General features: G+C 37.7%; 1 protein-coding gene across 2 annotated transcripts in view; it reads left to right on the top strand.

Annotated features, from left to right (window-relative positions):
* LRBA (LPS responsive beige-like anchor protein) overlaps positions 1-14,344 on the top strand; it is a 721,911-nt gene that overhangs the window by 503,353 nt on the left and 204,214 nt on the right. For both annotated transcript variants that reach the window (XM_059066707.2, XM_059066706.2), the window contains exon 42: positions 6,558-6,673. In XM_059066707.2, the coding sequence (XP_058922690.1) occupies positions 6,558-6,673 (116 nt within the window). The remainder of the gene's footprint in view (positions 1-6,557; positions 6,674-14,344) is intronic.

Genomic DNA, 14,344 nt, shown 5'->3' with positions numbered 1-14,344 from the left:
TTAAATATCGCCCAGGCTCCATAGCAGGAGAATCAAGTTCCATCTCTTGAAGAGAAGATATCAAAAAATTCGTGGACATGTAACAGGTTACAACTTTTATGTAAACAGGATACATAAAGTGGCCTTTCTGGTTTATTAGCCATAGTTGCTTTACAATCCCAGTAAAGCTTTTGATTCGATAATTTTATAATTTAATGAGGAATTTCAGGGATCAGGAGGAAGCAGCTCAGGAGGGCATAGTAGATTTCCTTATCTTAATAAAAAATTCTACTGATTATCTCTCTTCTGTTTTTAAAGATTTATTTATTTATTGGCTACCTTTGGTCTTCGTTGCTATGCGTGGGTTTTCTCTAGTTGTGGTGAGCAGGGGCTACTCTGTTGTGGTTGCGGGCTTCTTGTTACAGTGGCTTCTCTAGTTGCAGAGCACAGGCTCTAGGTGCGAGGGCTTCAGTAGTTGCTGCATGTAGGCTCTAGAGCACAGGCTCAGTAGCTGTGGCGCACAGGCTTAGTTGCGCTGCAGCATGTGGGATCTTCCCGGACCAGGCTTGAACCTGTGTCCCCTGCATTGGCAGGCGGATTCTTAAACACTGAGCCACCGGGGAAGTCCTTACTGATTATCTCTTTATTTTAAAAAGAGTTTTATGTGTTGTCATACTTAGGAACTCTTTGTAATGTTTTCCCACAGTTAATGAAAGCTGAAAGTCTTAATTTATTAAGTCAGTCAGTTAAATAGATCTTCAGCACTTACAGTGTATCAATCATCCAGTAATGTACAATATAAATATTATCTTGCCCACAAACATTTAAACTAATATGTAAATAAAAGAAAAAACCGTGTAAGTGAAGGAAGGATGTTTTGGGTATTTTGATAGTGGTTAGTGGAGTGGAGATGGAGTGCTTTGGATAAAATGGTCAGAAATGTCTTCCTATGTGACTTTAAATTTTGATTTGAAGGGCTGGAATCAGCTAACCTTTGTAAGAGTGAATAGCATTTGTAAAGGCCCTGAAACTTCCAGTGTTTTAAGGAATGTTGGAAGGCAAGTATCACCAGCACTTAGTGATTTCAGGAAGACAATGTCAGTTTGGAGGTGGGAACTTATTGTAGAAATCAAAGTAAAATGTAGTATCATTGAAGAGAGACATCTTTATTTGGCGGCGGGGGTGGGGGGAGTATAATGGCTTTACAATGTTGTGTTAGCTTCTGCTTTACAACAAAGTGAATCAGCTATTTGTAAACATATCTCCTCCTTCTTGAGCCTCCTTCCCACCCGCCCCCCCATCCCTCCCCTCTAGGTCATCACAGGAAGAGAGACATCTTGTTTAGAGACTTTAAGGAGATACAATTTGTGTGACTTGAAGATTAGCTAAATTTGGAGGACGATAAAAAGAGAGGCATCCAGTGTGTCTCCCCAGGTTTTAGCTTGAACTGCTCAGTAGCACAGACTGAGATGGGGAATACTGTAGGAGGAGTACCTGTATGCATCCACCCTCCCATACCCCCCATGGTTGGGGTTGGGGGTGGGGGTGGGGGGCAGAAGTGAATGAACTGAAAAGGAGAAGGTTAGTTTTAGATCTGTTGAAATTGAAACCCCTGAGAGATGTCTAGACTGAAATGTTGAATAGGAAGTTAGATATAAGAAGGTATGGCTAGGGCTTCCCTGGTGGCGCAGTGGTTGAGAGTCCTCCTGCCGATGCAGGGGACACAGGTTCGTGCCCCGGTCCGGGAAGATCCCACATGCCGCGGAGCAGCTGGGCCCGTGAGCCATGGCCGCTGAGCCTGCGTGTCTGGAGCCTGTGCTCCGCAATGGGAGAGGCCACGACAGTGAGAGGCCCGTGTACCGGGAAAAAAAAAAAAAAGAAGAAGGTATGGCTAGAGCGCAAATGAAAAGTGTAGTAATTGGGAGTCATTACCATTTAGATGAAATTTGAAGCCTTGAAAAATGGGAAATCCAGGAAAATGTGATACCAAAGAATGAGAGTATTTCAAGAAGGTAAGATTTGATGAAAAATCAGTAAGACATGGCCTGAAAAAAGGCCACTGCATGTAGCAACAGCAGGTTTTGGCTTCCAGAGGTTGATTGTTGTGAGTTTGTCTATTCAGTATCAACAAGTTCTAGTTGGCAAGCAGGCCCTTGAATTTTGTTGCAGCCTTTGGGCTATCTCTCTTGGTTCTGGATTAGGTGTGAGACTTCTGATTTCTCAGTCAATAGGACATGAGTAGGTAGAGATATTTGGATTAAATCCTGACCTACTACTGATGGCAAATGGCAGGAGAATTAATCCTACTATCACTCTTCTACCTGTAGCTCTTGATCTGGAATATTCTCTCTGACACTTTATGGTACTTGACAGTATAAGCATATACACATCAATACCAGTTATAAGCCATAACAACATACTGAATCAACCCAAAGTTTCTACCTACAATATCATTTTAGTTTTCTCTTCACTAGTTTTGCCCACCCCTATCACTTAATTCAGGCACTTTTCTTTTCTTTAAGGGAACACTAATCAAGGAGTTTAACACATAAATAATCAGAGGTTATAACAGCTACCAGGAGATCATATTATCTTGCAGCTTGAAGCTTGGTGTGAAGTACATGGATGAGGTTAGGATGAGCAGAGGTTAGGCCATAGTGGGTGACTGGAGTGGTAGGAGGGCTTTTTTCTCCTTTTATTTCTTGCTCCATGATCTGTGGCAGTTTCTCCCCTACATACCTCCCTGCATTTAGAGTGCCTGGGCTTGGGAGCTCCTTTCTTTTTGTTTCCAGACATGCTGCTGCAGCTCTTCAGAGTAGCCCTTGGTGCTTTTGGTAACTTCTGCACTCAGCAACTCCTCCTACAATGGTACTGAGAAGGACAGTGATTTGGGTTTCTGTATCCAACAGAGCTATAGCATATCAAAATTTATGGGATGCAGCTGTAGTATTCAGGGAGAAATTTTATAGCTTTAAATACCTATATCTGAAATACAGAAATGCCTAACATCAGTAACCTAAGCTTCCATCTTTAGAAACTAGAAAAAGAAGAACAAGCTAAATGGAAAACAAGTAGGAAAAAGTGACTAAAGAAAATTAGAGCAGAAATAAATGAAAAACAGACAAAAAACTATAAAGAAGATCAATTAAACAAAAGCTGATTCCTTGAAAAGCTCAATAAAATTGACATTCTTTTAACTGCCTAACTATGAACAAAAGAGATGGTATGAATTACCAAAGTCAGAAATGAAAGAAGGGACTGCACTGCTTACCTTGTAGAAATTAAAAGGATTAGAAGGAAATATCCTGAACAACTTCAGCCTACAAATTAAGACAATTGAGATGAGATGGGTAAATTCCTAGAAAGACAGAATTGTCAAAACTGACTCAAGAAGAAATTAAAATTCTGAAGAGACCTATAGCAGGTCCATTGAATTAGTAATTTAAAAATCTTCCCACAAAGAAGAGTCAAAGTCCAGATGGCTTTACTGGTGAATCTTATCAAATAGATAAATTCGAAAAGATATCAATCTTTCATAAACTCATCCGGAAGGCACAGGAAGAAGAAACACTTTCTAGCTCATTCTATGAGGCCATCTTTACCCTAATACCAATGCTAGGCAAAGACATCACAAGAAAAAACAAGCTAACAAGAGAAAACTGTAGACTAATATCCCTAATGAACATGTATTCAAAAATCCTTTACAAAATATTATCAAACCAAATCCAGCAATATACAAAAAGGATTATAAAGTAGCCATGTGGGTTTTATCACAGGAATGCAGGTTGGTTTAAATGTGAAAATCAATGTTATGCATGAAGTTAATAGAATACAGGACAAAAAATAACCCCACATGATCATCTCAGTAGACATAGAAAAAGCATTTAACAAATGAAACACACATTCATGACTAGAAAATCTCAACTGACTAGAAATATAAGGGAATTTCTACAAACAGATAAATAGCAACCATCAAAAACCCACATAACATATACTGTACTTAATGTTGAAAGACTGAATGCTTTTCCCATAAGGTCAGGAAGGCTAGAATGTCTTCCATTCTCACCACTTCTATCAATATTATATTGATATATAATGTGTGATAAGCCTGTGTGATAGGAAAGGAAGGGAAGGGAAAAATCAAAGGCATCCAGATTGGAAAGGGAAATGTCTTTATTCCTAGATGACAAAAGACATGTACAATTTTTGCAATGAAAAGTGTAAAACATGGCTGTTCGAAATTAAAGACAGACATAAATAAATGGAGACATTCCATATTCATGGATCAGAAGATTCAATATGATTAAGATGTCAATTCTTCCTCAATCTATAAACTTAATACAATCCCTATCAAAATTTAGTACACTTTTTGGGAGAAATAGAGAAGCTGAAATACAATGGATCTAGAGTTGCCAAAACAATTTTGAAAAAGAACAACAAAATTACAGAACTTATACTATCTGATTTCAAAACTTACCATAAAACCATAGTAATCAAAATGTGTGCTATTTATACAAGGATAGGCACATAAATTAATGAAACTACATTGAAAATAAAGAAATAAACCCTTGCATTTATGGTCAGTTGCTTTTTAAGAAATGTGCCAACACAATTCAATGAAGAAAGGGTAATCTTTAAACAAATGGTACTGTAATGACAGGAAAGTCACATGTAAGAAAATGAACTTCAACACTTACCACACACTGTTCATAAGAATTAAGGTGTGTCATAGACCTATATTTAAGATCTAAAACTAAAAAATTTCTCAAATAAAATATAGGATAAAAACTTTATCATCTTGCATTAGGCAGAGAGTTCACATGTGACACCCAAAAGCATAATTCATAAAAGACAAAAATTGAGAAAATGGATTTAATCAAAATTTAAAATGTTTGTGCTTTAAATATATCACTAAGTATGTGAAAAGATAAGCAACAGACTGAGAAATATTTGCACATCATGTATTTGATAGATTTGTATCCAAAATGTATGAAGACTTTTGACAACTCAATAGTAGGACAGAAGCAACCCAATTAAGGTAAAAAAAGATCTGAATAATAATTTCCTCAAAGAAAATAAACAAATGGCTAATTAACACATGAAAAGATGTTCAACAATGTACATTAAAATTATAATAAGATACCATTTTACACTCACTAGAATGGCTATAATAAAAATTTCATACAATAGCAAGTATTGGCAGAGATGTGGAAAATTTGGAACATCATACATTGTTTGTTGGAATGTATAATGGAAGACATTTTGGCAATTTCTCAAAAAGGTAAATATTAAGTCAACAGACAACCTGGCAATTTCACTCCTAGGAATCTACCCAAAAGAAATGCAACCATATGTTCATCAACGACGTGTACGTGAATGTTCTGAGTAGCATTTTTCATAATAGCTAAAAACTGGAATAATTTAAATGTCTATCAACTGGTGAATGGATTTGTAAAATGTGGTATATTCTGTATTCATACAATGGACTACTGTTTACAATCAAAAGAAATGAACTGCTTATACATGCTGCCACATTGATGAACCTCAAAATATTATGGTTAGTAGAGGAAGCCTGATGCAGAAGATTACATGATATGATTCCATTTATCTGAAATGTTCAGAAATGGCTAGTTCATAGAGGCAGAAAGCAGATTGATAGTTGCCTAGAGCTTGGGATAAGAGTAGGAATTAACTCTAAATAGGCACAAGGGAAGTTTTAGTGTTGATTAAAATGTTCCAGAATACAATGTGGTGATAATTGCACAACTCTAGAAATTTACTTTAAAAAATCATTGAATAGTACACTTACAAGGGTAAATTTTGTGTTACGTAAATTATAACTTTGGAAATAAAGCTTGAAAAAAAAATATATCTTGTCCTTAGTAGTAGGAAAAGAACTGTGACAGCATACTTCTCTGAGATTCTGGGCTCTGAATGTAGTAATTAATCCTGCCACCTGTTTCCCACTGCTGCTTAGTATTGGTCAGTTATATCCTTTGTTATTTACATTACATTAAGAAAACAGAAAACTTGGTCTACTATTAGGCTGTATAAAAGAATAATAGTTTCCCTTAACTTTATCCGAACCCACGAATAGACACCTGAGGAGCTGGGATCCTCTTTTCCCTATTACAATGGGTATACAAACATAATGTTTAAATTTATAATGTACAAATATGCTGTCTTTAAGAGATGACTATTTAAACTGATAAAGATGTGAATACAATTTTATGTGTATTACTCAGTTACTATAATTACTTTTGTATCAGTAAGGCAGTGAATTATTAATCATACTGTTATTAATCAACATTTATGGAGCCTAGATATTATAATGGCTTTGTAATGACAGCTTACCTTGATGAATAGAATATGGGTAATAGACCTGTGACTCATCCAAATTATTTGTTTAACCATTAATTATAGATTGAAACATCTGTAGCATTCGTTAGTATAACAGGAATAGAACGTCTCAGAATAATACAGATGCCATTTTGAATGAGCACAGAAGTCATGATTTATTATTGATCTAATTAATCTTAAGTTTAATTTGATTCTATATCAAATTCTTTTTCTTGCAGGCGTATCTCATTAGCTAGTCCTCGTCAACTTTTTAAAGCTTCTAATATGACCCAGCGATGGCAACACAGGGAGATTTCAAATTTTGAGTACTTGATGTTTCTCAACACAATAGCAGGTAATTTAAGCTCACATGTTGATGTATTTCAAATGATAAATTATTAATAGTGATATGATTAGATTATTTTGAGTATTTGTATAAATAGTCATTCCATGTAAAGCTAAAGGCATAAGCAAGCATACAAAGATGTGAAGAAATGAAGTCTAGCTAGAGAACAATTAATGGTATGGTATGTGTGTGTGTTTGTGTTTGCATGTACATAAAATATGTATTCATAAAGGTATAATGAAAAAGAAAACTAGAAAGGTAGTGTGGAGACATTGTGCAAGATTTTTTTTGTCAGTTTGAGGAACTGGCAGTCAACTCACAGGGAAACTTTTGAAAGTTTTTGAACAAATGAGTAACATCAGAACTGTATGAAAAGTTGGAAGCAGTATGAAGGATAAATTATGGTGCAGAGAGTCTAGCTAGAAAGAAGTTAGGAAGCAATTACATATAAAAGGTAATGAGGGCCTGATTAGAGCGGTGACAGTAGGAATTAAAACAAAGGATTAGATAACACAAGAATTGGGCTTCCCTGGTGGCACAGTGGTTGAGAATCTGCCTGCCGATGCAAGGGACACGGGTTCGATCCCTGGTCTGGGAAGATCCCACATGCCGTGGAGCATCTAAGCCCGTGTGCCACAACTACTGAGCCTGTGCTCTAGAGCCCATGAGCCACAACTACTTAGGCTGCGTGCCACAACAACTGAAGCCCACCCGCCTAGAGCCCGTGCTCCACAACAAGAGAAGCCACCACAATGAGAAGCCCGCATACCGCAACGAAGAGTAGCCCCCATTCACCACAACTAGAGAAAGCCCATGTGCAGCAACAAAGACCCAATGCAGCCAAAAATAAATAAATTAAACAAATAAACAAAGATAACACAAGAATTTACAAGGTACAAACCATTTGCCATGCACCTAACTGAACGTTGGGAGTAAATGAGAAAAAAGTGTCAGAGAAGACTTCCAGGCTTCTGCTCTAAATCATGAGGAAAATGGTGGTGCTGTTAAAGGAAGAAGTCAAAAAAAATGATCTAAAGAAAGATGATTTTACTGTGCTAGCAAGACATCCAAGATAAGATATCAAAAAGAATTGTTGGAGTATAGGTTAATTGAAGGTGTTTGGAGCTTAGATAGATATAGGACATTGGATTTCACCTGCATAGAGAGGAAATCACCAAGAGAGAGAGTTGAGATTACCAAGCCAGGTGATATAGAAAGCAGTGAGGTAAGCTCTGGGGAATGCACTTGATCATAACAAAAAGAAAGAGGGAAAGTTATTGAGAGAAGAGAATGACTGACCCCAGAGTTTATAGACTTAGTAGGAGGAGAACTAAGGTGAAGCAAATGTCTTGAGATACAAGGGGAAAGGGAGAAAGGCCTTGGCCGCTGTATTAGATGTGATGGAGAAGTAAGGGAGAATTAAGAGTGAGTACAGGCCATGCCTTTGGCTTTAACATCTCAGGACTTATGTGTTACTTTATAGGGGTTTGTTTTCTTTCTTTTTTTTAATATTTATTTTATTTATTTGGTTGTGCCAGGTCTCAGTTGTGTCAGGCTGGCTCCTTAGTTGTGGCATGAGAACTCTTAGTTGCAGCATGCATATGGGATCTAGTTCCCTGACCAGGGATTGAACCCAGGCCCACTGCATTGGGAGCACTGAGTCTTATCCACTATGCCACCAGGGAAGTCCCTAGGGATTTATTTGCAAAACAAGCAAAAAGGTTTGATTATAAGGACTGAATGGTTCGAGATTAAATGAGAATATTAGATGTAGATTACAGTTTTCTTGTGCAATAGTAAAGAGAGGGTGAGTTAAGGCAGTGGAGAGTAACTATGAAAGAGGAAGAGAGAGGAAAAGAGGAAGAAAGAAGAAGAGAGAGGAAAACAATTCACATTATGAGAGAGACCTGTTCAAGAGCTCAGGTGGAAGAATCACACCTCCCAGAGAATAAAGACACTGTTGGAGAAGTGGAGAAGAGGGCATAGTACGAAGAATTGGAAGTTCAGGGCTTACACTGAAAAAGTCTAAGATTCATCAGTTAGGAAGATACTCATCTGAGGGTCCATTGAGGGAAAGGAATAAAGAAAGTTTGAACAGTTATGTGGAATTTAGTAGGGATTGTATAACTAGAGACTGAAAGGATTTTTAAGTAATAATGAGAGACAGGAAACTTATGTAATAAGTTTAAATGGACATGTTTTGTACATGATAAGTCAATTAACACCTAGATTGAATGCAGTGTAATAATTATGGACAGCGTTTATGAAATGGTCTACTCTCAAATAACTTCTAGTATGCCTATAGTGTCTTTTAAATATGTCCCCTGGATATTCTCTTTAAAGAATAGAATCAATAATTTGTTTGGGATGGTTTTTACATACACTAGAGGCTGGGGTGGAGTCTCATGTTATTTAATATTTCTTTTACAGTGTTATCTGTGATACCTATAGGTTCTCATGATATGATGACACATTTCCCAAAACACAGTCACTAGGCGTTCAGTAACTAAATATTGAATTTAACTTACTTAATAAAAGTCTGTTTACAGTGAGCAGGTGCGTACTCTTTTTTTCATAGGTACAATAAACTTGATTATTTAAGCAGATAGGCTAAGAAGAGGATTTTACTGTTTACTAACATCTCAATCAGGAAAATGTGAGAGAATGGAGACATCAAAATAGACTGCTTTTTGCTGTTAAGTTTGGTTATTTTTTTTCTGGGAGAAGTTAAAATTGACAGAAATATGGAATGACATAAATACTTCTGAATTAAAATTGTCCTAGTTATTCATGTTTCCTAAGACTATTTCCAGGTTAATCAAGGAAGAACTCTGTTTCTCTAATAGACCTCAAGCCCATGATAAATAACAGTGAAATGAAATGTTAAAAGCATCAAATCAGGTTGTAGTCCTTGCTCCGGGGGTAAATAGTCGGGGGACTATTTACCCTCTGCCACTGGGTCCCTCAGGCAGCCACTCCCATGGGCACGCGCCTGGGAGCTGCTCCTGCCCCGTGCTCCCTCCCTCTGCCTTTCACTCCCCAGCTGCCAAGATCTTGGAAGCTTTGAAGCTCAGCAGTGAAGGCAGATTCATTGAGAACAGTCTGTAAAGTGTCAAGCAACATCCAGATATTACCTGCATTCTGCTTGTCGCCTGCCTGAACCTGGGATTCTTCCACGGAGTGAGTGGTCCCAGGTCCCACATTGGCATTGCTCATTTGGTTGATGAAGACATATTGACAAAGTTATTGTTGGTTATACCCTTTTGCATTCTCACTAGCAATGCAAAAGAGGGACTGTTTCTCCATACCCTTGCCACCAGAGTATATTGTCAACCTTTTGAACGTTTGCTAATCTGGTACCGCAGGACTGCCTGCTTGCTCACACCCTCTGTAAAAGCTCCATGCACCCTGCTATTGAGCGCTCCGAGGAGATAACAGTATTCAGAGAGGGTCTTGGTGCTCCGACTGGGTGTCAGGCCTTTGCCTCTGTGGTGGGAGAGCCGAGTTCAGGACATTGGCCCACCAGAGACCTCCCGGCTCCACGTGACACCAAACGGCAAAAGCTCTCCCAGAGATCTCCATCTCAAAGATAAGACCCAGCTCCACTCAACAACCAGCAAGCTACAGTGCTGGACAGCCTATGCCAAACAACTAGCAAGACAGGAACACAACCCCAACCATTAGCAGAGAGGCTGTCTAAAATAATAAGGTCACAGACACCCCAAAACACACCACCGGTTGGGGTCCTGCCCACCAGAAAGACAGGAATCAGCCTCTTCCACCAGAACACAGGAACTAGTCCCTTCCACCAGGAAGCCTACACAACCCACTGAACCAACCTTAGCCACTGGGGGCAGACATCAAAAACAACGGGAATTACAAACATGCAGACTGCAAAAAGGAGACCCCAAGCACAGTAAGTTAAGCAAAATGAGAAGACGGAGAAACACACAGCAGATGAAGGAGCAAGGTAAAAACCCACCAGACCAAACAGATGAAGAGGAAATAGGCAGTCTACCTGAAAAAGAATTCAGAGGAATGATAATAAAGATGACCCAAAATCTTGGAAATAGAATGGAGAAAATACAAGAAACATTTAAAAAGGACCTAGAAAAACTAAAGAGCAAACAGACAATGATGAACAGCACAATAAATGAAATTAAAAAGTCTCTAGGGCTTCCCTGGTGGTGCAGTGGTTGAGAGTCAACCTGCCAATGCAGGGGACACAGGTTCATGCCCCGGTCTGGGAAGATTCCACATGCCACGGAGCAGCTGGGCCCATGAGCCATGGCCAGTGAGCCTGCGCATCCGGAGCCAGTGCTGCACAATGGGAGAGGCCACAACAGTGAGAGACCCGCATACCACAAAATAAAAAAAATACATACACAGACACACACAAAGTCTCTAGAAGGAATCAATAGCAGAATAACTGAGGCACAAAACGGATAAGTGAGGTAGAAGATAAAATATTGAAAATAACTACTGCAGAGCAGAGTAAAGAAAAAAGAATGAAAAGAATTGAGGCAGTCTTAGAGACCTCTGGGACAACATTGAACATACCAACATTCGAACTATAGGGGTCCTGGAAGAAAAAGAGAAAAAGGAAGGGACTGAGAAGATATTTGAAGAGATATTTGAAGTTGAAAACTTGCTAATATGGGAAAGGAAATAGTCAATCAAGTCCAGGAAGCACAGAAAGTCCCATACAGGATAAATCCAAGGAGAAACATGCCAAGACACACATTAATCAAACTATCAAAAATTAAATAAAAAGAAAAATAATTGGCAAGGGAAAAACAACAAATAACATACAAGGGAATCCCCATAAGGTTAACAGCTGATCTTTCAGCAGAAACACTGCAGCCAGAAGGGAGTGCAGGACGTATTTAAAGTGATGAAAGGGAAAAACCTACGACCAAGATTACTCGACCCAGCAAGGATCTCATTCAGATTCAATGGAGAAATTAAAACCTTTACAGACAAGCAAAACCTAAGAGAATTCAGCACCACCAAGCCAGCTTTACAACAAATGCTAAAGGAACTTCTCTAGTCAGGAAACACAAGGCAAGGAAAAGACCCACAATAACAAACCCAAAACAATTAGGAAAGTGGTAATAGGAACATACATATCGATAATTACCTTAAATGTAAATGGATTAAATGCTCCCACCAAAAGACATAGACTGGCTGAATGGATACAAAAACAAGACCCATATATATGCTGTGTACAAGAGACCCACTTCAGACCTAGGGACACATAAAGACTGAAAGTGAGGGGATGGCAAAAGATATTCCATGCAAATGGAAATCAAAAGAAAGCTGGAGTAGCAATTCTCAAATCAGACAAAATAGACTTTAAAATAAAGACTATTACAAGAGACAGAGAAGGGCACTACATAATGATCAAGGGATCAATCCACGAAGAAGATATAACAATTGTAAATATTGGAGCATCTCAATACATAAGGCAAATGCTAACACCCATAGAAGGGAAATCGACAACACAATCATAGTAGGGGACTTGAACACCCCACTTTCACCAATAGACAGATCATCCAAAATGAAAATAAATAAGGAAACACAAGCCTTAAATGGTACATGAAACAAGATGGACTTAATTGATATTTATAGGACATTCCATCCAAAAACAACAGAAAACACTTTCTTCTCAAGTGCTCATGGAACATTCTCCAGGATAGATCATATCTTGGGTCACAGATGAAGCCTTGGTAAATTTAACAAAATTGAAATCATATCACATATCTTTTCCAACAACAATATTATGAGCCTAGATATCAATTACAGGAAAAAAACCTGTAAAAATTACAAACACATGGAGGCTAAACAATACACTTCTTAATAACTAAGAGATCACTTAAGAAATCAAAGATGAAATTTAAAAATACATAGAAACAAATGACAATAAAAACATGATGACCCAAAACCTATGGTATGTAGCAAAAGCAATTCTAAGAGGGAAGTTTATAGCAATAAAATCCTACCTCAAGAAACAAACATGTTAAATAAACGACCTAACCTTACACCTAAATCAATTAGAGAAAGAAGAACAAAAAAACCCCAAAGTTAGAAGAGGGAAAGAAATCATAAATATCAGATAAGAAATAAATGAAAGAGCAACGAAGGAAAGAGTAACAAAGATCAATAAACTAAAAGCTGATTCTTTGAGAAGATAAACAAAATTGATAAACCATTAGCCAGACTCATCAAGAGAAAAACAGAGAAGACTCAAATCAATAGAATTAGAAATGAAAAAGGAGAAGTACCAGGTGGCACTGCAGAAATACAAAGGATCATGAGCAATTACAGCAAGCAACTCTATGCCAATAAAATGGACAACCTGGAAGAAATGAACAAATTCATAGAAAAGCACAACCTTCCAAGACTCAATGAGGAAGAAATAGAAAACATAAACAGACTAATCACAAGGACTGAAATTGAGACTGTGATTAAAAATCTTCCAACAAGCAAAAGCCCAGGACCAGATGGCTTCACAGGCGAATTCTATCTAACATTTAGAGTAAACTCTTCCAAAATATAGCAGAGGGAGGAACATTCTCAAATTCATTCTACAAGGCCACCATCACTCTGATACCAAAACAAAGATGTCACACAGAAAGAAAACTACAGGCCAGTATCACTGATGATCATAGATGCACAAGTTTCCAACAAAATACTAGCAAACAGAATCCAACAGCACGTTAAAAGGATCATACACCATGATCAAGTGGGATTTATCCCAGGAATGCAAGGATTCTTCAATATGCACAAGTCAATCAATGTGATAAACCATAATAATAAATTGAAGGAGAAAAACCATATGATCATCACAATACAAGAAGAAAAAGCTTTTGACAAAGTTCAACAACCATTTATGATAAAAACCCTCCAGAAGATAGGCATGGAGGGAATTTACCTCAACATAATAAAGGTCATATATGACAAACCCACAGCCAACATCATTCTCAATGGTGAAAAACTGAAACCATTTCCTCTAAGATCAGGAATAAGACAAGGCTGTCCACTCTCACCACTATTATTCAACATAGTTTTGGAAATCCTATCCACAGCAATCAGAGAAGAAAAAAATAAAAGGAATCCAAATGAGAAAAGAAGAAGTAAAGCTGTCACTGTTTGCAGATGACATGATACTACACATAGAGAATCCTAAAGATGCTGCTGGAAAACTACTAGAGCTAATCAATAAATTTGGTAAAGCAGCAGGATACAAAATTAATACACAGAAATCTCTTGCATTCCTATACACTAACGATGAAAAATCTGAAAGAGAAATTAAGGAAACACTCCCATTTGCCATTGCAACAAAAAGAATAAAATACCTAGGAATAAACCTACCTAAGGAGACAAAAGACCTGTATGCAGAAAACTATAAGACACTGATGAAATAAATTAAAGATGATACAAACAGATGGAGAAATATACCATGTTCTTGGATTGGAAGAGTCAACATTGTGAAAATGACTGTAGTACCCAAAGGAATCTACAGATTCAGTGCAATCCCTATCAAACTACCAATGTCATTTTTCACAGAACTAGAAGAAAAAAATTCACAACTTATATGGAAACACAAAATACTGTGAATAGCCAAAGCAAATCTTGAGAAAGAAAAACGGAGCTGGAGGAATCAGTCTCCCTGACTTC

The sequence above is a fragment of the Kogia breviceps genome, chromosome 6 (assembly GCF_026419965.1).
Source record: "Kogia breviceps isolate mKogBre1 chromosome 6, mKogBre1 haplotype 1, whole genome shotgun sequence".
NCBI lineage: Eukaryota > Metazoa > Chordata > Mammalia > Artiodactyla > Physeteridae > Kogia > Kogia breviceps.
The sequence above is the reverse complement of the archived record's forward strand: the minus strand, read 5'-3'. Positions and strand labels throughout refer to the sequence as shown.